The 26,697-nt window shown below is 38.3% G+C and overlaps 1 protein-coding gene across 3 annotated transcripts in view; it reads right to left on the bottom strand.

Annotated features, from left to right (window-relative positions):
• Cfap69 (cilia and flagella associated protein 69) overlaps positions 1-26,697 on the bottom strand; it is a 60,677-nt gene that overhangs the window by 3,820 nt on the left and 30,160 nt on the right. For 2 of the 3 annotated variants that reach the window (XM_021660212.2, XM_060374020.1), the window contains exons 10-20: positions 26,557-26,605; positions 26,339-26,460; positions 24,772-24,988; positions 19,937-20,101; positions 10,436-10,554; positions 8,024-8,142; positions 7,200-7,281; positions 5,307-5,499; positions 3,327-3,464; positions 2,597-2,673; positions 483-680 (exon numbers count right to left, since the gene is read on the bottom strand). In XM_021660212.2, coding sequence (XP_021515887.1) covers positions 483-680; positions 2,597-2,673; positions 3,327-3,464; positions 5,307-5,499; positions 7,200-7,281; positions 8,024-8,142; positions 10,436-10,554; positions 19,937-20,101; positions 24,772-24,988; positions 26,339-26,460; positions 26,557-26,605 — 1,479 coding nt within the window. The remainder of the gene's footprint in view (positions 1-482; positions 681-2,596; positions 2,674-3,326; positions 3,465-5,306; positions 5,500-7,199; positions 7,282-8,023; positions 8,143-10,435; positions 10,555-19,936; positions 20,102-24,771; positions 24,989-26,338; positions 26,461-26,556; positions 26,606-26,697) is intronic. The other variant, XM_060374021.1, reaches the window with a different exon arrangement.

Genomic DNA, 26,697 nt, shown 5'->3' with positions numbered 1-26,697 from the left:
ACAGGAGGATCTCTGGGACTTTCTCGCCAGTCAGTTGGGCTGAATCAGGTGCTCTGGGCTCTGAAAACAAGCAAGCAAGCAAGCAAGCAAACAAAACCCAACAACAACAACAACAACACCTGTGGAGAATGACTAAGAAAGACAGTCAGCGTCCACTTCTGGCTCTGACATTTATGCACACACCTCCAAGCACACGTATGTGTAAACGCGCATATGCCACACACACAGAAAACAGACAACAAAAATGAAATTGTAATGCCGAAAGCGACACCAAAAATAGCAACTGTATTTTAGACTCTTAACTCCATGGTTTCTTTTAAAATCGCCCAAAGACATTGAAAATAAGTACTAGAGAAAGGAAAACAATTCAATGTTGACATATTTACAAATAGTGCACATCTATTTTATGGATATCCTCATCTAGTTTATACACAAAAATGAACAGCTTGTGCTTCAAAGGCTGTCTGGTACCCTTGGCTTACCTTTGCATATGCTCTTTGTTCATTTTGCACATCTTGGCGTGCTTGGTTTTCGATCATCTCACTTTGCAAGGAAACAACCATCTTTCCAACATTTTCTGATGCTGCTATAATAAAATTCAAAGAGTCTTCATCTGAATCAACTAATTTTAACTTTTCCAACTTTATTTCTTCAAATATTTCATTCCATATTTCCCCAACCTGTAATGGCAAAGTTTAAGTTAAGAAAGTTAGACTAACAAAAGCAAGTGAAGCCATCTTACACAATTCTTTACATGGTTGCCATCTTGTTAATTCTTTTTTTTCAACTACTTTTTATATTTTTTATTTTTATTATTAGTTACATTTTATTAACTCTTTATCCCAGCTGTATCCCGCTCCCTCATACCTTGCCAATCCCACCCTCTCTCCCTCACCTCCTCCCTGCCCCTTTCCAAGTCCACTGATAGGGGAGGACCTCCTCCCCTTTCATCTGACCCTGTTTTATCAGGTATCTTCAGGACTGGCTGCAAAGTCCTCCTCTGTGGCCTAGCAGGACTGCTCCTCCCTTGGGAGGTGGGGAGGTCAAAGAGCCTGCCATTGAGTTCATGTCAAGCTTTTCCTCACTTACTTCTTGGGAATAAGTTAGATATGTTGAGACTGAGATGGGTACCAGCTACGACTGAGGATTCTGACTTATAGTTCTTTCTCTTGCATAGCTAGTCGAGCTTGGCTTTCTGAACTACTCATGCTATTCTTCCTGACAGCCCTCTAATGAAGGCTAGGTTATGCTGAACCAGACGAACAAACAGAGGGGCATTCTAGGAGCCTCGGACATGTGACCCTTAGAAAAGGGATCCTGGTCTTCACCTACTAGCAAAGCATCTCAAACTAAATCACAAGTTTTTTAACTCCACATTTTCATCATGCCAAAATCTCCATCTCTTATTCCAAAAGGAAGGTACTAGAATATGCTGAGAAATAGAGAAACAGTTATGTTATCTAAAACAGAAATGCAACTTGATATTTTTCATCTGAAAAAAAAAAGGTTTCTTTGTTAGTGTTAGTTTTACAATTGTATGTATCATAGTTTCTCTCTTTAAATTTTTTTTCTAAATATTATTATTATTTGTTACAATTTACTCACTTTGTATACCAGCTATGGGCCCCTCCCTCATCTCCTCCTGGTCACACCCATCCTCCCTCTTCACCCTCCCCATGTCTCTCCCATAGTCCATTGATAGGGGAAGTCCTCCTCCCCTACTATCTGACCCTAGCCTATCAAGTCTCATCAGGACTGTCTGGAACCGCTTTCTCTGTGGCCTAGTTAGGCCACCTCACCAGGGAGAGGTGATCAAAGAGCCAGTCAGTGAGTCCATGTCAAAGACAGCCCCCGCACCCATTACTAGGGAACCTACATGGAGACTGAGCTACCCACTGGCTACATCTAAGCATGGACTCTATTGCCTACTTTTGGATCACTTCCCCCTGGCAGGGCTGCCTTGCCCAGCATCAGCTTCAGAGGATGAAGATATGCTCAGTCCTGACACGACTTGATGTGCTGGGGAAGGTTGATACGGGGGCGAGGGAGCTCTCTTTTTCTGGGGGAGAGATGAGGGGGGGAAGAGAGTGGAGGGATTGAGAAAAGAGGAGGGAGGCAGCACCTTTGGGATGTAAAATAAATCAAGAAAATAAAAATACATAAAAAAGAAAAATAACCCCTCCCCACCAAAGGAAGAAAAAAGAAAAATAAAAAGAAAACAGACTCTGTCTCCTAGTGGCTATCAATTGCCTCTGGTTTCTCAGCTAGCAATGAGATTTCCTGACCACCTCCCTGATCCATGATGTGACTGTTTGGTTTTCTCTTGTGCCAGTTTTGTGCATGCAGTCACAGCCATTTGTCAGTTTATATGTAGAACTACTCTGTTGTGTGACTGTGAGGTATGTGGCTCTGTTAGCTGTATAAAATCTTGTTTCATGAAAGAAACCCAAAGAATGGTATGCTTACTTAATCATAATATGAAAAACATAAAGAGAAGTAGTAGAGTATTTAAACAATCATTCCAGTTATTGACATGTATTTTATTTCCAAATTTATTTGTAACATAATAATTTTAAGTTATTAACATGGTACTTACTTTAAAATCAAGGTATCTATGTATTATACAGAGGGTGACAAAATCTTCAGCAGATAGGCCAGGTAAGTTTTCAAAACCTATGAAAATTTGTGCAGAGAGAATTATTTTAACAGGAGCAAATGATTTCAAGCATTGTATCTCTACCATAAAAACAAATGCAAACTGATACTTGTACTTCTGCCAGGTTATCCTTACACAGCCATTAGCAGAGAACTCCTTTCCTTTGGACCATGGTCAAAGAGATTTTTTTTTTTTTTTTTGAGAAAGGGTTTCTCTGTGTAGCCTTGGCTGTCCTGGACTCACATTGTAGACCAGGCTGGCTTCAAACTTACAGAGATCTGCCTGCCTCTGCCTCTCTGAGTGGCTCAGGGTGATTTTACTATTAGAAGCTAAAGAGCAGATAACTTTTTCCCTTGTTAGGAAGCAAAGATTTTAAAAATTGTGATACTTCAGAATGCTAATACTTAATTCTAAACATCTGAATTAACTGCTCATGTCCTGCTACACCCTGAAATTTCCTGAAAAGCTGAAAGAGCTGCTCTTGGGGCTCCACATTCCAAAATTCTAACTGTTGATTGGTGTTACAATGTACGCATGGAGGTCATGAGGGAACATGCATTTAATGTATAAAGAGAATTTATTCCTGTGTGTCAAGTGGACTCTGTAGCAAAAGCAAGTGCACTGATACTCGTCACACAAAAACATTCGTGAATCCTCAGTGCTTTCTTACCTAGTTTGCCCAACACGGCATAAACTTTTGCTCTGATATTCTCAGAGACATCCATAACTGCAATAGATGGGCAGTTAGCAGGAAGGGGCATGGTCCTTTGCTCTTCTTGAAAACTAGTAAATAGAGGTCTCTTTGTATCTAATCATTGAGTAGTGTGAAACATAGAAGGAAGAGAAAAAAACAGCAAATATTTGAGATTTTATTTTATAGAGAAAATGGATTAAAACACAAATTTACATTTAAAAATTAAAACAAAGTGCTCTGCCTTTTTTTTTTTTTCTTTTTCTTTTTCTTTTTTAAATTTCTAGGAATCCAAAACAGGACTAACAAGCAAGCACTCTGTCACTGAGCTCTCTGCTACACTGCCAGCCCAAGAAAGCATAATCAGTAATTTTTTCTATTTTGTGGCAAAACTTACAGCTTTAATTTTTCTTTTTACATAAGATAAGACAATTACAGCTACATAGGACATAGCGGCACATGCTTTTAATCCCAGCACTTAGGAGGCAGAAGCATGTGGAGCTCTGTGAGTTTGAGGCCAGCCTGGTCTACAGAGAGACTTCCAGTACAGCAGGGCTACAGAGGAGGATTCTGTCTCAAAGGAAAAAAAAAAACACACACAACTTAGAGTTTTAGTTTTTTAAGATTTATTTTATTTGTGTATGTGTGTCTGGGCATGTGTATGCCTCATGTATGGGGATCCCAGTGGAGGCAGAAGAGGGCACTGGCTTCCAGAAGCTGGAAGTAGTTGTGAGCTACCTGACCTGGGAGCTGGGAGTCAAACTCAGGTCTCCTGAATGAGGAGCAAGTGTTCTCAACTGCTAAGCCTTCTCTCCATCCTACCTTCCCTAAAGGTAAAAATTTAATGTAAAAAAAAAAGTCAAATATAAAGTTCTAGAGATGGCATAATGTCAGGTCAATACTGTTGTGACAACTTTGATTGGTTTCTATAAATTATGCCATAAAGAGAAAAACTATGTCATAATATCTTAGTTTAAAACTCAGAGAGCAAAAAGGGGATTAGAGACAGAAATCATCAGAAGTGGTGGTATTTTTACTTAATGTATATATTATTAACAGTTTTGCTAAAAACACAATTTGAATGTGAAAGGTTCGTAAAACATAATACAGTATCACAGACTATACAAATTAATTATGCATTTTAATACCATCAACCTCATTAGAACATGGCAGTTAAAACTGGTGAACATTTAACTTCTTTTTACTAAAATGCAATCTCTTTTGTGGAAAGAAAAATAGGTAAACACTAGTGCACAAACACTGTAAAGTTTGTTGTTAAATATAAAATACTATTTAACTATCAAATTTTATTGCTAAATGAAACATCAATTGAACCTAGTTATAAAAGCAAATACCCCAACTAAACTTATTTTGAAAGTATCATTAATTTCTTAGTTAAAAATACAGTTAAATACCATGTTTAAAAATAATCTATAAAAAGTAAACCCACTACTAACTTACTTAATTTTGTTCTAATTATTCACAACTTATTAATGGAGAGAGAGAGGAGAGAGAGAGAGAGAGAGAGAGAGAGAGAGAGAGAGAGAGAGGCAGAGGACAACCTATTTTGTTGTTGCTCAGATGCTGTTCACTTGTTTGTTTGTTTTGTTTGTTTGTTTTTGAGTCAGAGCCTGTCACTGACCTGGGATACTTGGTCATGCTGGCTTGACAATGAGCCCTGGAGATGAGTCTGCCTCCACAAAGCTCGGATTATGGCTGTGTTTGTTTGTTCTCCTTTAGTTTTTGTTGTTTCAGGGATAGAACTCAAGTCCTTCAAGCTCTTTCCTGACTGAACTATCTCCTCAGATCCCAATTACTCATAATTTATAATAAAAAGTCTTTGGCATCTCGTTGGAAGAATCTCATAAAATGGGGTAAACATCTTCACATTCCTATATTCTTTAAAAGTATAGAGATACACATCTAATTGTTTCTACCAAAACTTATGAACACACTTACCAACAATCATGCCATTTTTATCACGTTTTACTCCTAGTTCTTTTTCTTCCTTTCTCCACAGTTTAATTAAAAGACTAGCAGCAGTCAGGCCTTTCTTCCCTTGCCAAGCATTGACATGAGCAGAAGTTTTGGGATTATCACAAAATTCAACCATTATTCCAAGTATCAGATTACAGAATTTTTTTTGGTCCAACTTTGCAAGGAAATAGAAAATGACAAAAATGGTAATGAATACTAAGAATAAGCATCTTACTAAAGAGACACTTGAATTGCCAGCCAGGTCCTTCTGAGCAGTCTGATTGTGACAATGTCCAGTAAATCATCCCAGGAGTATCGATATGGCCACAGGTTTAGAACTATCCATTGAAGTCCAGTATACTCAAGATTGAGTCCACAACTAAAGATGGTTACTCCCCTGCTGTGGTGGTTTGAATAGGTATGGCCCCACCAGACTCATGTGTTTGAACGCTTGGCCCATAGGGAGTGGCACTATTAGGAGCTGTGGCCTTGATGGAGGAAGTATGCCACTCTGAAGGTGGTCTTTGAGGTCATATATGATCAAGTTCTGGGTTAAAACTAATAGGTAGCAAAACAAACTAGAAGACACAAATATGGGAAAGAGATTTATAGGGAGGAGGGAAGGATGACAGGATAGAGAGGAGGTAAGCTATGGTAAGGGATGAGAGTAAAGAGGTCGCATCGTATGCATACATAAAATTGTCAAAGAACAAACCTAATTAATAAAAATATCCCATCTACAAGAGTATTCCACAAAGTCAAATTTTAATGTAACATATTCTTTGTTGATAACTCCTCTGGCACATAAAACATGTAAACTTTTCTTTGAATTGCAATTGTGGTCAGTTTATGTGATGGCTTGTCTTGGTTGTCCACTTGACTACATCTGGAATTAACTAAAACCCAAATTATTGGATACACTTGTGAAGGTTTTTTCTTAATTAAATATTTGAAGTGGGAAGATCCACTCCTAATCTGGTTCTCTGAGGTGGGAAGACACACCTTTAATCCAGATCTTTTGAGGTAGGAAGATCCATCTTTAATCTGGGCCACATCTTCTGCTGGCAGCCTATATAAAGGACATGGAAAAAGGAAACTTGTTCTCTTTGCCTGGTGACTTTTGCTAACAAGTCCATTCCTTCACTGGCTTTGAGCCTACTTTTTCAGGATTCTGGCATATACTGAAGACCAGCTGAGACATGGAGAGGAAAAATTACTAGATTCTGAGACCTTCCACTGGTAGGCAGCCGTTGTTGGACTAGTGGACCAGCCTGCAAGCCATTCTAATAAATCACCTTATCTGTATGTGTATCTGTACCTATACCTACACCTCTAGATAAATAGATTTTTTTAAATTCCTGTACTTCACTTTCAAGAGAAAGAAGCAAATGTTAATGGTCAGAAATGATTCAACAACATTCTTACACTTATTGACTAGAAGAACATCTGCTTACCTATGTTTTTGAACACTGATCCAAGTAAAGGGATTCCTTAACTAGAGATACATGTTCAGAACCCTTAATATGCTAGTGTTTTGTGAATACCCAGGAGGGATTTTATATGGCTGGGCAAGGGGCACACACCTTTAATCCCATCACACAGGAGGGAGAGGCCGGAGGATCTCTGTGAGTTCCAGGCCAGCTGATCTACACAGTGAGTTCTAGGACAATCAGTACTACATAAAGAGACCATGCCCCTGTCCTCTCCACAACCCAAGCAAATCCAAAGCAACTAAAGAAACGAACCCCCCTCACTATATCTGAACATGATTTGTGTCATGTTTATTCACAAAATATTGTTTTCTGGTACTTGGTTTGGAAAGAGTTAGTATGAAATATTTATCTTTTATGTTGGAATACTGTGGGTATTACTTACTGCCAATATATCCAAAAGGAGAAAAATCCCTTCCTTTTCGAGAAAATAATCCTCAGAACTATAACATCCCAAAACGCAGCACCTTCAATAGAAAGAAAGGCAGTCATTCAACAAACATCTATTGTTAGCTTTAACCTGTAACCCCTTCTTCCTAGGATAGCATTGTTAGGCAATACTTTTACTTTATTCTGGAAGCCAGTGCCCTCTTCTGCCTCCACTGGGATCCCATACATGAGGCATATACACATGCCCAGATACACAGCTTGCTTTATTTTTTTTTCCCAGCTTAGAACTACCTTTATACCCGAAACAATAAATATTCTTTTCTATATAACATATTATTTTGTTTCTTTGGAGAACTCCAACAACATTTAATGCATCTAATTTATCATCAAAAGCTAAGAGAAAAAAGGAACAAGGAGAAATAATTACTGTCCCAATGTCCAGATATATTTAAAAGTCATCATCATTAAAATTATTAAAACAACACAAAACTACGGAATGGTTAGATGAACGATGGAACAGAGCAGTGTGCCTCAGAGAGCCAAACAGAAGCATCACACAGCATGAGGAATGGGGGTACTCATGCTTCCTAGATGACACCAAAGTGGACTGAGATTAAATCCCAGCCAGCCATTAAGTTTTGAAATGAGTAGCTTTCCTACTTGAGGGACGGGTTTAGTTACTTCTCAAATTTACGTTCAGCCCTCTAACAGAGAAGGCACTGACATACCCTTCTAGTGTGATTTTGAGGGAAGAAAATGGTCGCTTGTAAACTTAAGTTTCTTATACTGAGATACTCACTTGCTCACGATAATACTTACCAAATGCAGTCTAATGTACTGAAGAGAAGGACATTGTAGCCTAAGCCACTCTGTAACTTCTTGTGGTCTGTTTTCATTACATGAAGAATGATGTCAACTCCTTCAGCTCCAAACATTTCCTGTTGAAGAGGATTGAAGAGAATAATTTCTTGGAATAAATATATAATTGTTCTCTTCTCTACCCATCCTATCCCTTAAAACTATCTTTCTATCAGAAAAAATTATACTAGCTATGGTTTAATTGTTTCCAAACAGGTTTGCTAGTTTCCAAACTGGGAATTTTAATACAATTTAAAATTGTACTCATTTGAAGCTAGAGGGGTGGCTCAGCAGTTCAGAGCACATGTTGCTCTTCCAGAGGTTATGGGTTCACCTTTCCAGAACCGACATGGCAGCTCACAATCATCCATAACTCCAGTTTCAGGGAATCGCATACCTTCTGATATCTAATGACACCAAGCACACATGCGGTGAATGTACATACAGGCAGATGAAACGTTCATACACATAAATAAACAAATCTAAAAAGTAATTGTACTCATGTATTCTTAGTTCTTTATGGTACATTATATTAATGAGAATCACTTTAAGATCAATGTGCTAACAGTGTTCTTAGTATTTTTTTCTCTCTGAAAAGGGAAACCATATAAAACTTGTCCATGCTTTCTTCCATGTTAGAGTGCATGTAATCTAGTCATATCAAATGAATAGCACACATCAATATGTATCATGGAAGATGTTATAATGTTTTCAAGAGAGGAGGACCTAAGTAGATAAACAACCATTAAACCTTTAATCATTTATATAAAATTATTACCAGTCAACATTTTCCCCTTACCAATTATTTTTCTTACTGTCATGTTGCTCTGTTCTAGTTCCCACTTAGATCATAATAATTATTCTACATGAGCAGGCACAAGACAGAAAAGGATAGTATATTATATTTCAATGCTTGGAACTAAACATATTTTTTTTTCTTCCTCTTGTCTCTCCTTAAAAATCTATTTGGGGCTGGAGAGATGGCTCAGAGGTTAAGAGGACTAGCTGCTTTTCCAGAGGTCCTGAGTTCAGTTCCCAGCAACCACATGTTGGCTCATAACAATGTATAATGAAGTCTGGTGCCCTCTTCTGGTGTGATGGCACACATGCAGGCAGAATGCTGTGTAAATAATAAATAATTTAAAAAATCTATCTATTTATGGTATTAGAGAGACAGATCAGTAATTAAGAGCATTCATTTTCTTTCAGAGGACCTAGGTTTGATTACCAACACCCACATAAAAATTTACAAGTATCCCTAACTCCAAAGGATCCAATGTCCTCTTCTGACACTGTGCATGCATATGGTGCACAGACATGCCTGTGAGCAAAGCACTCATATACATAAAATATACAAATCTAAAAAAATTTTAAACTGGTCTAAATTTTACTAATTTTTATTTTTCCAATTCTATCTCCTCTTATCTAAATTATTATGATACTCAGTAGTTTACTACAGAGCTAATAAGCATCAAAGGGAATTAAAGTATTGTTTTAAATTTCTAGCTTTAGATGTAAAGGCAAATCAAACTCCAAGCAATAGTTCAGACAGTACAGTCTCCTATGTATAGCTGTTTGGCTACTGTAGGTCTTGTGATTCTATGCCTAGGTTTTCACTGAGAAGAAATGAAAGCATTACATCCCCCACATGTTCACTGAAGCTTTAGTTTTAAGCAGTCCAAATACAAACAGCCCAAGTGCCTATCAATGAGGTACCAGAGAAACAGATTTTGATGGTTCATAGATTGCCACTGAGTGATGAAAAGGAATAATACATGCAACAGTATGAATATATTTCAGAAACACATACTATTTCTTTTTGAATAACAAAAACATACACAGAGGGGCAAATATTGTGTGATTTTACTCACATAAAGACTTGGTAAAACTAATCTATAGGTGGGTAGGGGTGTGGCTGCAGAGCCGACAAGTAAATGTCATACCTATATGAGATTGTGGTGTATATTACATGTGTCAAGGGGCATATTGCTGAAATGCATTATATACATTCAAAAAAACTATTTAAATATGTACTCAAGCCCTGTGCATTTCACTCCATGTAATTATACTCTAAAGATAAAAAGTATTACATTTTAGTTAGGTCTTAAAATTGTGTTCATTGTATATGTGTGTGGGCTGGTGTGTGTCATGATGCATGTTTGGAGGTCACAGACAAGTTTCTTCTGTCCTGTGAATTCCAGAAATGGGACTCAGGTTGTCAGGCTTAGTAGCAAGTAATATTAACTGCTAAGACATCTCACCCCTATCCTCACCCAAATTCTACAAGATTAGAAAAAGGGAAGACATTTATGGACGCTTAAAGAACATATAAGGAGACTGGGATGTCTGAGGTTTAGATTGTATATTACATACCTTCCTTTTAATAAAATTTTCACAAAGGCCTGACAGGATAAGTAAGATGTCAGACTGGATTTCTAAGATAATGGCCTCTTCCTTTTCATCAAGTCTGTTTATCATATTTTTAAAGATTCCTGGTATGAGAAAAATTGAAGAATGTAAACATTAGGTGTTGTTTTTTATTTTTATTTTTGTATTTGCTCTTAGGAAACCCTCTTTTAAGAAGATTCTTCACCTTCTAGCCCACAACTCCAGCAGAATAGCCCTGTTCTACCAGCAGCTATTACCATATTTAGAACTGCAGGTAAGACCCCACCTCCAGATATCCAACTCTTCCTCAGAGCCTACCTAAAGTCTCAAAAGCACTTCTCACCTCCCCTTCATCTCCATATCCTGGCCCACAACTCCAGCAGAAGCCTAATGCAGAGGCCATGCCAGCCCAGAAGCCATGCTGCTACCTAGAACTTCAGAAATCTCCTTCTCTACCAGAGGCCACACCAGTACCTGGAATCCAGAAGACACACTAGCTCCCACAATCTTAAAACCCCACACCAGAAGCTACGCAGGCCACCAAACCCCAGCACAGACTCCCTATTGGACCTGACGATTCACTTGTTACCAGAACCACAGGCCGCCCAGGCCAGAAGACCAGAAAGAAAATGGAAATAAAGGGGAAGAAAAGTTGACCCAACAAAGATAAACTCAGAAATTGGCCTATAAACTTATAATTACCCCCAACTCAGATGACTAGAGGCCATTTAAAGAATATAATCAACAAGAGCCTGGGCCATATGGCACCACCAGAGCCCAGCTATCCTACTATAAGAAACCCTGAATATTCCAGCACAAGTGAAGTTCAAGAAAATGACCTTAAAACCAATTTTATGAAAATGATAGAAGCCCTGTAGGCAAGAGCATTCACATTTGTAAAAGAAACATCACTCCAGCTTAAATCACACATTGAACCTCACACATTAATAGTGGGAGAGTTCAATACCCCACTCTCACCAATGGACAAGGCATCCAAACAAAAACCAGAGACATAATAGAGCTAACAGTTGGTATGAACAAGATGAAATTAACAGGTATCTCCAGAATATTTCACCCAAATAAAAAAAAAATATATACACTTTCTTCTTAGCACCTCATGGGACAGTCTCCAAAATTGACCATATAGTTGGTCACAAAGCAAGCCTCAACAGATACAGGGAAATTGAAATAACCCTCTATATCTTATCAGACCAGCATCGATTAAAGCTGGACTTCAACAACAAGAACAGAGACAATGGAAAATCTACAAACTCACGGAAACGGAACGACTCTGCACTGAATGATAACTGGGTCAAGGTAGACATAAGAAAGAAACTAAAAACTTCCTAGAATTCAATAAAAATAAAGGCACAATGTACCTAAACTTATGGGACACAAGGAAATTGGTGCCACCAGGAAAGTTCATAGCACTAAGTGCCCACATGAAGAAATTAGAGAGACTTCATACTAGCAATTTAACAGTACATCTGAAAGCACTAGAATAAAAATAAACACACCAAAGAGACTCCTCTTCGGAAGGCAGGAAATAATCAAACTGATAGTTGAAATCAATAACATAGAAACAAAGAGAACAATACAAAGAATCAATGAAGCCAGAATAAAAAAAAATGAAAACATCTTCAGCAAATAGTACTGGTCTAACTGGACCTCTGCCTGTAGAAGAATGTAAACAGATCCATACCTATCACCGTACACAAAATTCAAGTCTATGGGGCTCTAAAAACCTGAAAATAAAACCAGATACACTGAACCTGATAGAAGAGAAAGAGGGTAATAGCTTTGAACACACTGGCATAGGAGACAACTTTCTGACCAGAACACCAACAGTACAGGTACTAAGATCAACAATTAATAAATGAACCTCATGAAACTGCTTCTGTAAGGCAAAAGACACTGTCAACAGGGCAAAATGGCAGCCTGCAGAATGGGAAAAGATTTTTCACCAACTTCACATCTGCCAGAGGGCTAATTTCCAAACTATATAAAGAACTCGTGAAATAGAGGTCAGTTAAAAAATGGGGTACAGATTCAAACAGAGAATTCTTTAAGTGAGTAATCTCAAATGGTGAAGAAGCACTTAAAGAAATGTTCAATATCCTTAGCCATCAGGGAAATGCAAATCAAAATGACTTTGAGATTCTATCTTATACCCATCAGAACTCAAACAACAGCTCGTGCTAGCAAGAGCATAGAGCAAGAGGAATACTCCTCCATTGCTGGTGGGAGTGCAAACTTGTTCAACCACTTTGGAAACCAATATGGCAATTTCTCAGAAAACTGGGAATCGACCTACCTCAAGACACAGATAATCCACTCCAAGCATGCAACCAAAAGATTCTCCATCTTACCACAAGGATACTTGTTCAGCTGTGTGGATAGCTTTATTCATAACAGCCAGAAATTGGAGAAAAGAAAACCCTACAGGTCCCTCAATCAAAGAATGGTTAAAGAAAATATGGTGCATTTACACATAAAGTATTATTCAGCTCTTAAAAAATTAATAGTAACATCGTGAAATTTACAGCCAAATGTATAGAACTAGAAAAATATCATCCTGTGTGAGGTAACCCAGACCCAGAAAGACAAACATGGTATGTACTCACTTATTAGTGGATATTAAGTATAAAGTAAATGATATCTATGCTACAATCCACAGACCCAGAGAGGCTAAATAACTAGAGAGATCAAGGGGGGAACACATGAATCTTGTTTGGAAGGAAAAACAGAATAGATAGTTCAGGCAGACTGCAGGCAGGTGGGAATGAAAATAGGAGAGATTGGGTCAAGGAGAATGGAATGAGAGAGTACTGGGAGAGGCAACTGGCACTGGGGACATCTTGTGACAAGCTAGAAACTTAGTGTAATGGAATCCAGGAATCCACGAGGAATCCACGAGGCTGACCTTAGTTATGACTTCTAGTAATGAGGATAAGAGCCTGAATGGGCCATCTCCTTTACTTAGGGAAGATTTCCAATGCAGGGATTGGGATACCAACCCATCCAGAAAACTTTTCATCTACAATTTGCCCAGCTTGCAAAATATGCTGGAGTAAGGGTGTGAAGGCCAGCTTGACAGATTATAGTAAACTTAGGTGGGTCATAAAGTCAGTGACTGGTCACTCAGCAAAATTTTCTCAGAGGAAATAAAATTTGTTTCACAGGGGCCAGTACTCCCTGTGGCTGGCTAAATACTCTTTTAATTTACTGTGGCCTTTCCTCTCTATGGCCGGAAAACAGAAAAGGGGGAAAGACACACACACACACACACACACACACACACACACACACACACGTGTGTGTGTGCCAAGCTCCAATAACTTCATATATACACATACATAGATACATACATACATAATATATACATATACATTTAGTGAAGAAGCAAAGCTCCAATGAGCAGTTCCAACAACTTTACTTTTTCTCCTTCAGCTTATATGTCCCAACAAAAATCATTGAAGTAGTATAAAAATTACAGTGCAATTACATTCTGTTTTTTCCAGTGAATAATTATAATGACTATACATAGAAAAACATGTTCTCCAATACCCTCATATGTTTAAAAAGTTTATGTATTATGGGTGAAAACAAATGTTAAAAAAATATTCCCAGGAATCCAAATACAGTTGTAACTAAGCAACTTATTATACCTAAACAAAGTGTAAGCAGGAAAGGTTTATCTTACTGGAAGGCTGCAATTTGTGGTTACAAAGAAAGAATCAATTATTTTATTATTAATCTTAAAAAGTAATTTTTTAAAAAATTTATTGATTCATTATTTATACAGTAGTCTGCCTGCACGTGTGCCAGCAGGCCAGAAGAGGGCACCAGATCTGGTTATGGATGGTTATGAGCCACCATGTGGTTGCTGGGAATTGAACTCAGGACCTTTGGATGAACAGCCAGTGCTCTTAACCTCTGAGCCATCTCTCCAGCCTGTAAAAAGTAATCTTATATAAAAATCCTAAAAGAATCACAAATCTAAACTTTTATATAAAAAACCAACCAGCCATATCTATTTTAAATCTTCAAGGTGCACATCTACTCCTAACAGTGGGAATGAGAGCTCTCTCTGACCCATTTGCCTTCTTTGGGGATCCTACTGGCTTTCCTCTTCCAGCTTTAATTTTTTATTAAACCATTCAGGAAGTGCCGAGTGCAAAAATGGGTACAAGAAATTAATCATCACCTTGATCACCAGCTCAGCTTCAGCAAGAAAGTCATGTCAGCCAGTGCTAAGTTGGGCTATTGTTCTTGCTCCCTAAACTCAAAAAAATATATATATATCCTTCAACTACTAAGAGTGTATCTTTCTGAATTTTAAATTGTTCCTCAAGATTTTATTTTTTCCCCCAATTTTATCTATCTATCTATCTATCTATCTATCTATCTATCTATCTATCTATCACAATTTATTCACTTTGTATCACTGCTGCAGCACCCTCCTTTGTCTCCTCCCAGTCCCACCAATTCTCCCTCTTCTCCCCCTATGCCCTTTCCCTAGTCCCCTGGTATGGGAGGACCTCTTCCCCTTCTCTGACCCTAGCTTAGCAGGTCTCATCAGAACTGGCTGCATCATCTTCTTCTGTGGCCTGGCAAGGCTGTACCACACAGGGCAAGGTGATCAGAGCCACTGACGAAAACATCTTAATCTAACCTTATTGAAGAATCTGTTAAAAAAAATTCTTTCTAACAGTAGTAGTCATTGCTAACAACCTGCATCTTGAGGTTCTTTCTGAAGGTGGTTCTTTTATTAATGACTGAATCATTAATCTGCTCCAGCAACAATGCTGGAAAAATCTCAAGCACTATTATCATAAGTGCCAATGATCCTGCCTAGAGAGGGGCTGGAAGTTGTTTTCATACAACTCATGTATTATGAGGGATGTGTCGACTGCAAGGGCAACAAGCAGTGTGATGCTCCATAACCGCATAAAGTTCCCAGGATACGTAGTCCTTGGGGCTCTGCCTCTCCACGACACACCTATCGTGGTTGTGCTAACTGGTGGGCTGCATTCCATGAGCTGTAAAGTTGTTTTGCTGTTCCTCCTGCATGGTCCTCAACATAAGGATGGTGCAGAAATTGAGGGAATGACCAACCAATGACTAGTCTAGCTTGAGACCCACGCTACTAAAGGGATCCCATGTCTGACACTGCCTGGAAGGCCAGGAACCAGAAAACAGACAGGCCACAGACCCAAGATAGAACCAAACACCACTAGCAATATAGATATTAAAGTCAATGAAATGATTCTTAATGATGGTCTACTATACTTGTCGACAGGAACCTAGCGTGATTGGCATCGGAGCAGGTTTGCCTAGCAACTTATGGAAACAGATGCAAAGACACAATGTCAAACTTTAGGTGGAGATTGGAGAATCCAGCAGAAGAGGGGGAGGAAGGATTGTAAGACACCAAAAGAAAACCCATAGAATCAGCTAATCTGGGCTCATACGGGCTCAGAGAGACTGAACTGACAATCAGCAAGCCTGCATGGGTCTGACCTAGCTCCTCTACATATGTTATAGTTATATAGTTTGGTGTTCTTGTTGGACTCCTAACAGTGGGAATGAGAGCTCTCTCTGACCCATTTGCCTTCTTTGGGGATCCTACTGGCTTTCCTCTTCCAGCTTTAATACAAAGAGAGGTGCCTGGTCTGATTGATATGCCATCTTTGGTTAATATTCCTGGGAGGCCTGTCCTTTTCTGAAGGGAAATGGAGGAGGAATGGATGCAATGGGAGGGGAAGAGGAAAGGTGGAGAAGGGAGGGACAAATGTGTCTTTAAGTGTGTGTTCTATCTCTGCTTTGTTTTTTGTTTTTTGTTTTTCTCCTGTATCTTCTCTTCAAATCTCCATAAAGAGAACAACTTCCATGACTTTTGGCACCCAGATTCCATGAGCTTTAAAAATCCTCCCCTCATAATCAATCCTGGGAATGACTCAACAGTCATTACCACTGATCAAATGGCATTCACAATAAAACTGTCTCAAAAAAAGAAATTTCCTTTAAGCTTTAAGAATATAGGAAATCTCTTCAAACTGGTAAAGAGGATACTGTCACTAGCAGGAATCTACAGAGCTGTTGTTTCCAAAGAAGCCAACAGCCTATCGGCATAGTCGGCCTATGCATGGAACTATCCTTCTATGATGAAGGATGGGCAATGACTCTCCAAGCAGCACAGCAGAACCTTCTAGAAATTAAGTGCAGGGGCACCCCTTGCTCAGAGGGATCTGTGTTCCTTTATCAGAGGTATCTACTGAAATCCTGTGACTGCTGACTCTTTCAAGATTACCTCTTCTTACTTCCTTATCTGGGATTGAATTTATGGACCTGTGATATTGAGCACACAGTATGCTAATGAGGAATTATTTTCCTTATTTTTTTCTTAGGTACCTTAAACACTCTGCTTTTACATTGTCTATTCCGTTCTTTCTAAAACATAGCAAAAGGCCAGGGGGATAGCTCTGTAGATGCCTGGTAACTTGTGTTTGATCCTGGAAACCTATGCAAAGTGGTGGAAGAAAACTGACTCCACAAAGATGTCATATGACTGCCACATGTGTATAGTGGCCCATTTGGACACACATACACAAACACACACACCATGCATATATACATTCACACATACACAAAAATAAATTATGTTAAAATTAACATAAAATTAAAGCCCACAGCACTGCACATACAGACTCACTAAACAAAATCTCTAATCACTCCCTATAAAGTGGTAAACACTTATTTGACACTTAACTTTTTCCAACTTGGTCATCGATTATGCAATTTACTCTATCTCATCACACTTATTTTTATAAAACTCGGGCTCCATTTGTGCCCTTCCTGAAGACATTATCTTGCATATTTCAGTACTGTACCTCTGCTCATGATATTTCTTAGGTGGAAAGAACAATCTTTTTTTTTCTTCTTAAAACTACCATCCACTGAAGCTCCAATTAAGACCGCTCAAGTTTGAAAATAACCAAGTCTCTTTAGCTTTTGCAACATTTGCTTTTTATGCCACTCATTAGGTGCCTAGCTGACGGTACAAGGTAAGACCTGATTTTGTTGTTCTCATCAGGGCAAGGTTCCCCAGAATTCTGATTGATACAGTTTTTAACCTCTCTGTCTATGAAGGAAGCATATTTAAACAAACACTGCATTTGTAATGCACTTTCTATATTTTTGAGGATGAAACTACTACAAAGCCCTGCTAGGATAAAAAAGACAAGGTCCCTGCACCTAAGAATTGTGTAACAAAGATCAGCTTTGAATGAAAGGAAACATGTCCTTAGAGGGCTCTTGCTGTTTGCTATGCTTTCCCTGAACACAGTCCCTCAGCTCAGGCAGGACCACAATTCCTCTCTGGATATACAAAGATTACATTTCCAGCTAAACTAGGGCCTTTGGACTGAATTTTGAGCAATGGAATGCACATAGTTGTAATTAGAATGTGCTTTGTGTTGAGTCATCTTGAGCTCATTTGTCACAAGGACGAATGCTCTTACATAACTCCACTTTTGTTTTTAAACGGGGATGCTGTGCACACCTCTAACCCACAGGTTAGAGGCAGACACAGTGGACTGCTATGCGGTGAGGCCGCCTTGTCTACATAGTGAGGCCTTGTCTCAACATCAATGTTTGTTTTCTTTTCTCTTGAGTATTATAATTGGAGGGCACTCTCGATATTCTAATTATGGATGGATTGATGGAATCTATTCCATCAATGAATATACTCAAAATCTGTTTATTCTTTGCTCAAATTAAGGACATTTACTTGGCTTCTACTTTGGGGCTATTATACATAAATAAAGGTGCTATCAACATGATGAAAAATATTTTAAAAAGTAGAGGAGTCTTTTTTAAGCATATGGCAATTAATTGACATCTAGCATTGTTTCAATTTAAATTGTGAATCTCTCTCAAAGGCTTATGTGTTGCAAAGTTCAAGTGCTGGGCCCTACTAGAAGAGAGGATGATGGGAACCTGGTCCTTTCCTGTTTTTCTTTCACTTCTAGGACACCATGACATAATGCTTTACCACAAGCTCCAAAACATTAGGCCAAATTACCACGGATGGACACCTGTGAAACTGTGAGCCAAACTATTTCTCCCAGGTATCTGGTATAGCAACAGAGGGCCAACATGAAGAAAGCACAGTTGCTCTCCAGATGTCAAAATCCAGGGGAGTCTAGTTCTCAACTGTGTATATAGTCTTGTATACTTTGAATCACCTCTGGATTACTTATAATTCCTAACACATGGAAATGCTACACTAATATTTGCCATAAGCCACTATTTAGAGAAGAATGACATGAATTTTTTTTTTTTACACTCAAAGAGATATGTATTTTTTTTTCCTTTCTGTAATTTTGACGTATGGTTGGTTGAGTATGAGGATGCAGAAAGCCAGGCTATAGAAGACCAATTACATGACATTTACATGAAGCAATGCCTGTGAAAGCACTTTTCAAAACAAGAAATGGAGAGGACTAAGGTACTAGTATTTCAAATAATAAAGGGCAAAGCAGCATGAACTGGAAGTTGAAATTCATGAATCGTCTAGTATTCACTTTAGAAAAGAGATTCCTGGATACTTTTCTCTCTGCACCAATGTGCCAGTTGTTCTGAATGGGAATTGTAACTTTACCATCTCTGAAAACAGCTCTACACTGCTTGGCCAGAAGAGGCAATATCATTACCAGAAAAATGAGACATAACAATAGTTCACTTAAAGATATTGCTTTGCCCCATGATTTTCAACAAATATGTAGTCATAACCACTACCACAAGTAAAACAGAAAACAGTTCCATCACTCCCAAAATACTCTCTTATGCTGTTTTCTCATGGGCAAACATCTCTTTACTCTTACACTTTGGAAACCACTAGTTTATTTTCATTCTAATGTTGCCCTTCCTATAATGGACAGCAATATTGTTCTTGATTCTGATGCTTTTCATTTGGCATAATTTATTTTAGCTTGATATTTTTGATTTAGCATAATCTATTTTAGATTAATCCATACTCTTTTAAGTCTCAATACTCTTAAGTTGAACTGTATTCCATCAATGACTGTACTCAAAATCTATTTTTTCATTGCTCAAATTAAGGACATGTGCATGCTCTCTATTTTGAGGCCATTATATATATAAATAAATAAAGGTGCTATAACCATTCATGTACAAGTTTCATGTGAACTTAAGCTTTTGTTTTTCAAGTAAAAACCTCAGGTAGAATTTATTTAAACAAATACTGCTTAATGAAGTAGTCTCTAAGAGAGAAAACAAACATTTAAAAGATTAATGATTATGAAAGAGAATTGGTTGATAATCAACATGATGAAACAAAAGCCAGGAGAACATTTAGGATATGCCCATTCATAAAATCAATTTGAAGAAAACTATTTCATATGAAGCTTTTGATTTATAAACATCTAACTTTCACCATGGAGCTGCCATGTAATATTTTACCTATCAGCTGATGAATAACCCCCTGTTCACAAAGATCTGTGTTCACCATCTCATCCTCGAGATAAACCATGGCTCTGAGGAGTCGTAAAGTGTAACGCATCTGGGCAAACTTGTTTCCACGGCCGCCTGTACCATGGAAACTGTTACCATGAATGAAGAAGGAATCTGTGGAAAAATTAATAAATTAATTTATACTAAGAAATCTAAAGCATAAACATTTCAAGTAAATGTTTTCATTTATAAACAAAACACAAGATATTTTTAAACATCTATACATTTCAACAGATGTTAAAATTTAGATGTTAAAATTATGTTTGCTTTGTTTTCTTTTTTACAGAAACATTATCCCTTCTCTCCCTCTTTCTAGTCTCAGAATGGAAATATGTCTTTGGGTAAAATAAGTTTTACCCAAAGGTATCCTTGTTTGTGTCTTTTGCATCATTCTTCTATGAGTAAATACCATGTTTTAAAAACCACTCACACTGGGGGGCTAGAGCAACGAAGAATGCATATTGCACTTGCAGTTCACCATATTCAGTTCCCGGAACCCACAGTGGGCAGCTCCCAGACACCCGCAACTCTAGCTCCAGGGGATCTGACACCTTGGCTTCTATGGACACCTGCACTCTCATGTCAGCCCTTGTGCACGCACACACACAATTAAAATAGTAAATGTTTAACATCATTTACACTGTCATATGTGGACTTAAGTCATTATTTTAGTTGCCTTCAGCATTCATTTAAAAACAAAGCACAGTTTCTCCACTCACTGGTACAATCCAGTACAATGATGATCTGCACGTACTCATCTGCACGGAGAAGGGGCTCTGAGAGACACAAGTCATACAGGAATGTTATCCTATGGAAGTTACCATAGTGACAAAATATACAAAGCCAACTGATTTTTGTCAAGTCTGTTAACTCTGATATGGAAATTCATTTTAAGCTTAACCTGAATTTCTCTTATTACTTCTCTGGTTGGGCATCTAAACTGTTTTTAGAACACACGAAACTCTCTATATGACATGGCAATCCCATCTTTTCTATGCTTGTCGAGCAAATTACCTTCATGCTACAATATATAACTTTTTAAGAAAGTTCCACTTGGATTTCTTATTATTCAAAGTGTAGCAGCTGCTTTAAATTAGGGTTGGTATTTTATTTAGATTTTGGTATATAATTGTTTGTGAGTCTTATAATTGTTATGTATATCATTTTTCCCCTTCTGCAGCTTAAGCTCCTCAGCTTTTTTTTTTTAATTTCCTCTTCTGATGTTTATCATAATGGTATTTATCACATATTCTTTTTTTTTTTTTAATGCAGTTTATTCAGGAACCTTGAACATTCCTCGGACCCTGGGGAAAGCCAGCCCACAGCTTAAATAGCCTCTGGGTAGCCAACCCCAGCATGCCACGTGGGCAATGCAGATAGGTCCACATACATGGAAGCAAGCCAGATCCTCAGCCTTAGCCAAATGTGGAATTGTTCGTGACAGAGAGCACTCACCATCGGGAAGGTGGAAGGCGGAAACCAGCTCCATCTTTAAGGCATAGCATTCCGCAGCTCTCTACAGTTCCCCCTTTTTGTTTTAGACGCATCAGGCAAGAGTAGAGGTCTGATCTCTGATATTAGAAATAAATTGGGACTTTGTACCGATGTTCATTTAGGTGTCATCCACCCAAAGAGCATCAGACCCGTCTGATACCTTTTTCTCAGAGGCGGGACCTGGGGCATCAACCCGCATGCAATCAGACATGCTCTTCTCTGGGTTGAAAGCGGCTGACCCTGAGTGCAGTGCTTAGCCTCGCATCCTGAGCGTATCATTTTAGCTTTTTATGGTATCCAACCATGCTTGGGGAGAATGTCCTGCTTCAATGGCTGTAGAGGCCTGAATGATCATGGCTGCATCACACTGTTGTGAGACTCTAATCTTGCATATATACCACAGGCAAACCAAGGAGACCAACACCAGAAGGCCTGCTAATGCTCCCATGCCCGCCCATTCCTTCAGATGATTCATGGCTGCAGCAATCCATGTTGATAATCCTGTGGCTAGTCCTGCGTCCACTCTGGTAGAATTTACTGTGACCTACTCAGACCTCGGACACCACCACTGCTAGTTCTAGAACTGACGCAGGATGTTCCAACGAGGGGTTAAGGCTTCTCATAATATTTCCTATAAGCCCACACCTGTTTGTCTATATCCCCCATTTTTATTCATTATTAGCCAGATAGAGCCAAGTAATTGTGGTAATGATACTTGCTTTTTTGCCCAATGCTGGAATGCTAGTAAATTTAGGTATGCCCTGGTTACTCGCATGCCTCACTGGGTGCCTGTGCCCATTGATGCCCCTCATGCTATGACTCTCTTCAGACAGAAAAGGGATCTTGGAACTACAGCCACCATTGTTACTACCATCTCATTGGCGGCTGTTGGAGCTACCACCAGGGCATTAGCCATGAGTCATACTAGGCAGACTGCTCAGACCCTGAATAATCATTTAGCCAATGTAGCTCATGCCTTAGTTGTACATAAAGGAATTAATGCTCAACTAAAAGGAAGCTTGATGGTGGTCAATCAGAGGATTGACCTCTTGCAGGAGCAAATTGATACCCTATGGCAAATCGCTCAACCTGGCTGTCAATGAAAGTATGCTGGACTTTGTGTCACTAGCATACAACATGAGAATTTTTCCTGTGCTGCAAATCTGCCTAAACAATTGTCGAGCTATATTTTAGGTAATTGGACTGGAGAATTCGATACTACGATGGAGCAGCTGAGAGTGGCCATTGTCACAGTAAATATCACATATTCTTTAAGTCTTACAGTTTAGGCTTTTGAACTGAAGCCTTCATTTTGCAACTGATTTTTTAAAACATGGTGAAAAAAATCTAAATTTTCCATTTTCCTCTCCATGAAGGATCCATTTTCTCTCATGGACTACCAATGTCCCTGGAAATGACACCTCCCACACAGTCAACACTTTGGTCTATCCCTGGAGCAGCACTACATCATTGTAGCTACTATGGTTTTATGGTAAGTGTTGATAAAACCAAAGTAACTTTTCACTCCTTTTGGAGACAGTCACATGGGTCCCAAGTTGGTCTCCATCCTGTTAGGTAGTTGAGGATGGCCTTGAACTTTGAATCCTCCTGTCTCCACCTGCCAAGTACTGGGGTTATAGGTGCATGCCATCATGCCAGGATCTCAGCAAACAGTCTACCAACTCAGGTACATTCCTAGTATCCCTTTTCCTTTTTGTTGCAATCCTTTATTTCAAGAAGAAGTGTTAGGTTTTTAAGAGAATTTTAAAGATTTTTAAGAGAATTCAAACACTATTGTGTGTTGTGTTAGAAGTGCAAGTTTGGGGGACTGGCTTAAATCTTTGCTCTGCCTTTGTCATGTGGTCAGAAAGTCATTATGTGACTTCTCAGACCTAGTTCTGCCCAGCTGACAAAGCAGGGGCAGTAAGAGCCTGAACATCTTAGATTTGCTGGTAGGACTGCATGAGAGTGTCTGCCAGGTTGGTGAGGCCCAGCACGGAGGGAGCACTCAGTAACTGTTAACGGCCTCCCTTTACTTGGCAGCATTTCCCATTTTGCCTTGGAGTCTGTAAATAAAAAGGAATGTGAAAGATACTCAGGGGAATTGTTTTATTTAATAATTTAATAAAGATAAGTATAGCAACTTAATATATTAGAAGCTAGAAAATAAAAAAGATTAAAATGTCATCTCCTTTGTAAATGAATAAGTGATTTTCTTCTCGATTTTTACCCAGGTTGGCTTAAAGTCATTGGCTCAAGGAAGCCTCTTGTCTCAGCACCTTTAATATCTGGGACTAAAAGTCTACATAACTGGGTCTGTGTCACTACTGATCTAATGAAAATGAATCCTACAAAACTCTTTTCATCCAGGTTGGTGGTGAATGTCTATAATTTTAGCACCTAGGAGGCTGGGGTAGGAGGATGATGAGTTTGTGGCTACCCTAGTGAATTCTAGTGAGTCTTGCCTCTCCATTTCCCCGCCCCCACCATATATTCCAGATAAAAAATACTGCCTGAAAGAAACAGGATCTTCCTTTTCAATTTTTTATGTACACAAGTATGTTTATTTTCCTTCTAAATGTTGAATAAATGACATTTACAAGTTGAGGCTTTTCTTTTTGGTAGACTATATCCTTGAGCCAGTGTTTCTGGCTAGAAATCTAGATTTTAAACTTTATGAAGTTATTTAGGGATTTGTGTCCCTTTTAGCTTAAATGTATTTTCAGCAGCTGTCTGCTACTCAGTAGGCACTCAATAAATGTTTGTTGGATAAATATAGTAAGCTATTGTCCAGATTTATTTCTTTCCTAAGTATAATTTCTGTATAGGCCTCATAGCATAAGAATTTAAATAAAATCATATATAATTTCTTTTAAGTGTTCATTTATTATATTTAAGGTCTTTGTTAATATCTAACTTTGAAATCTCAACGTTTTGAAAAGACTTGTTTTATTTCTAATTATGTGCAAGTGTGTGTGTCTATGTGAAGGCACATGCACCTGAAGAGGCCATTGAATCCCCCGGAGCTGGAGTTACAGAGTTGTGAGCTCCCTGACATAGGCTCTTGGAGCCCAACTCAGGTCTTCTGCAGAACAGTATGACACATTAACTGCTGAGCCATCTCTCTAGCCCTAAAATCTCCACGTTTATGAAGTCATATAAATACAATAGAAGAACAAATTCAATACTTTTATCTTCTTTGATGTGACTGTTGCTTTTTTTTGTGCGTGTGTTGAGAGTCGAGTTGAAATGCAGAGTAGACCCCTGACAGGGCCCTGGAGGGCACTCACCCTCGCGATCACACCACTGCAGGAAAGCCAGGACTCGAGCGTTGCCTCGGCAGGACATATAGTCATCTATTAACAGAGGTGCCACCGAGGACAAGGCGGCAATGGCGTGCAGCTGTAGCTCTTCGTACTGTGCAGCAGACCACTCAACGATTTTGAGTTTCTCAGCCTTTTTGACATAGCTAAACAAAGCCAGAATGACTTTGCCATCAATTAAAAGCTATGAGAAAGGGCAAAATATACTTTGTTAAAAGCATAATTAAAATACCTTTATTTGATTAGCAAAATTAAATACAAGGTTTTGAATTTAATGTTTTAGTGATAATTTAAAAATATTTCCCTTGTATCTGTTACACTACACCAAACACATGGAAACAAAAAGGATAACACACTACCACCATCACCAACAGCTCTGTGACAGTAAGAGCACTGACTTCCTTTTCTGGGGTGTGAGCTCTTCAGCTGACAGAAACAGAAAATACACATTCACTTATGTTTGATGCAGCTCACATGTTTGTTTCTGCATATAACAAAATCATAGAGGTAGGAAACTGAAGGCAAATAAGTGGCTGGCATGTCTTTCCTCATTTTTCATTTTTCTTTATAGTGCCAGGGCCTTGTGCATCCCAGTCAAACAGCCTACCGTAAGCCACACCTCTAGCCCTCAAAGGAGGGTAAATGAAGTAACAGGGCAATAAAAACTGTTTCTTAAGTGCAAATGATGGACTTTATAAAAGGTATCAACCACTGTCAGGTCACAAGCCATACTTAATTAGACACCTTAAGATCTTGTAATTTTACGGAACATAGCATTTCAGGAAAAATTAAAAGATAATGATAAAGTGACCAGTGGTTAGTACAGCTGACACTGGTTGATGCATAGTTCAGTTCACAAGAGTGTAAAGCACCAACATATATTACACTATTTTTTTACTTGCTAAGCATGAGTCTCCAAAGAGGTTTCCCTAGCAGTTATGAGGTTTTTCTCTTTTAATTCTATACTGAATTCACTAGTGTGTCACTTCATGGTGTACCCTGAAAGAGAGCAAGACCTGGTGCTCAGTAAATAGGGACACAAGTGGTAGTTCTAACATCATGTGAAAAGTCAGTGGACAACGTGTGAAACACTCTGCGAACTGTATACACATTGATTATTTCTGCTATTGGTGGGCCAAAGATATTTAACCTCAACAATTAACTCCACTGTTATTAAGAATAAAATAAAATAAAATAAAATATTAGGATAACCTTTGTGCTATTTAACCATGTTGTCTATAAAATACTCAACCAGTATAAATCATTTGATAAAATATAAAATAAAATATACTTTTTGACTTATACTTATAAGACTTGGATAATTCTCCACTGTAACAATAAAACATATTTTATGGAAGGATTTTTCTGTTAAGCACTTCAGAAAAAAATAAGCTTACATATTTTGATATAAATGATAAAATTATAACTTAAATGCAACTTATCCCTCTCTCATTTTGCTATATATATATTAATATTAACTATGCTATAAAGTGAGATAATTTTTAATAATTTTGGTATTTTGATTAGACTTTACCTGTACAGTAGTTAAATCTTTACATAAGATTACAATTATGTTGAACAGCAATTTCTTCAACTCAAAATCTTCATAGGCATTAGAAAGCTTCAGACTTTTTACCAAAGGATTTTGACTTTTAACTGTGAGACAAAAAGGGAGAGTGAAATGAAAGCTAAAATTACACACAGAACGCATCAAGACACTTACAAAATTCTTAAGATGGTATAATCTTTTACCTTCATTAAAAGTTGCAAATAGTATCAAATCCCTGGTAAAGCCACATTCCTATTACAAACACACAAAATAAGCAGAAAGGTGAAATTGGAATGGCAATTAAGCTACAGATGCCCATATTCGCCTACTATCCAACTGTGCTA

The sequence above is a fragment of the Meriones unguiculatus genome, chromosome 21 (genome assembly GCF_030254825.1).
Source record: "Meriones unguiculatus strain TT.TT164.6M chromosome 21, Bangor_MerUng_6.1, whole genome shotgun sequence".
Taxonomy (NCBI): Eukaryota; Metazoa; Chordata; class Mammalia; order Rodentia; family Muridae; genus Meriones; species Meriones unguiculatus.
The sequence above is the reverse complement of the archived record's forward strand: the minus strand, read 5'-3'. Positions and strand labels throughout refer to the sequence as shown.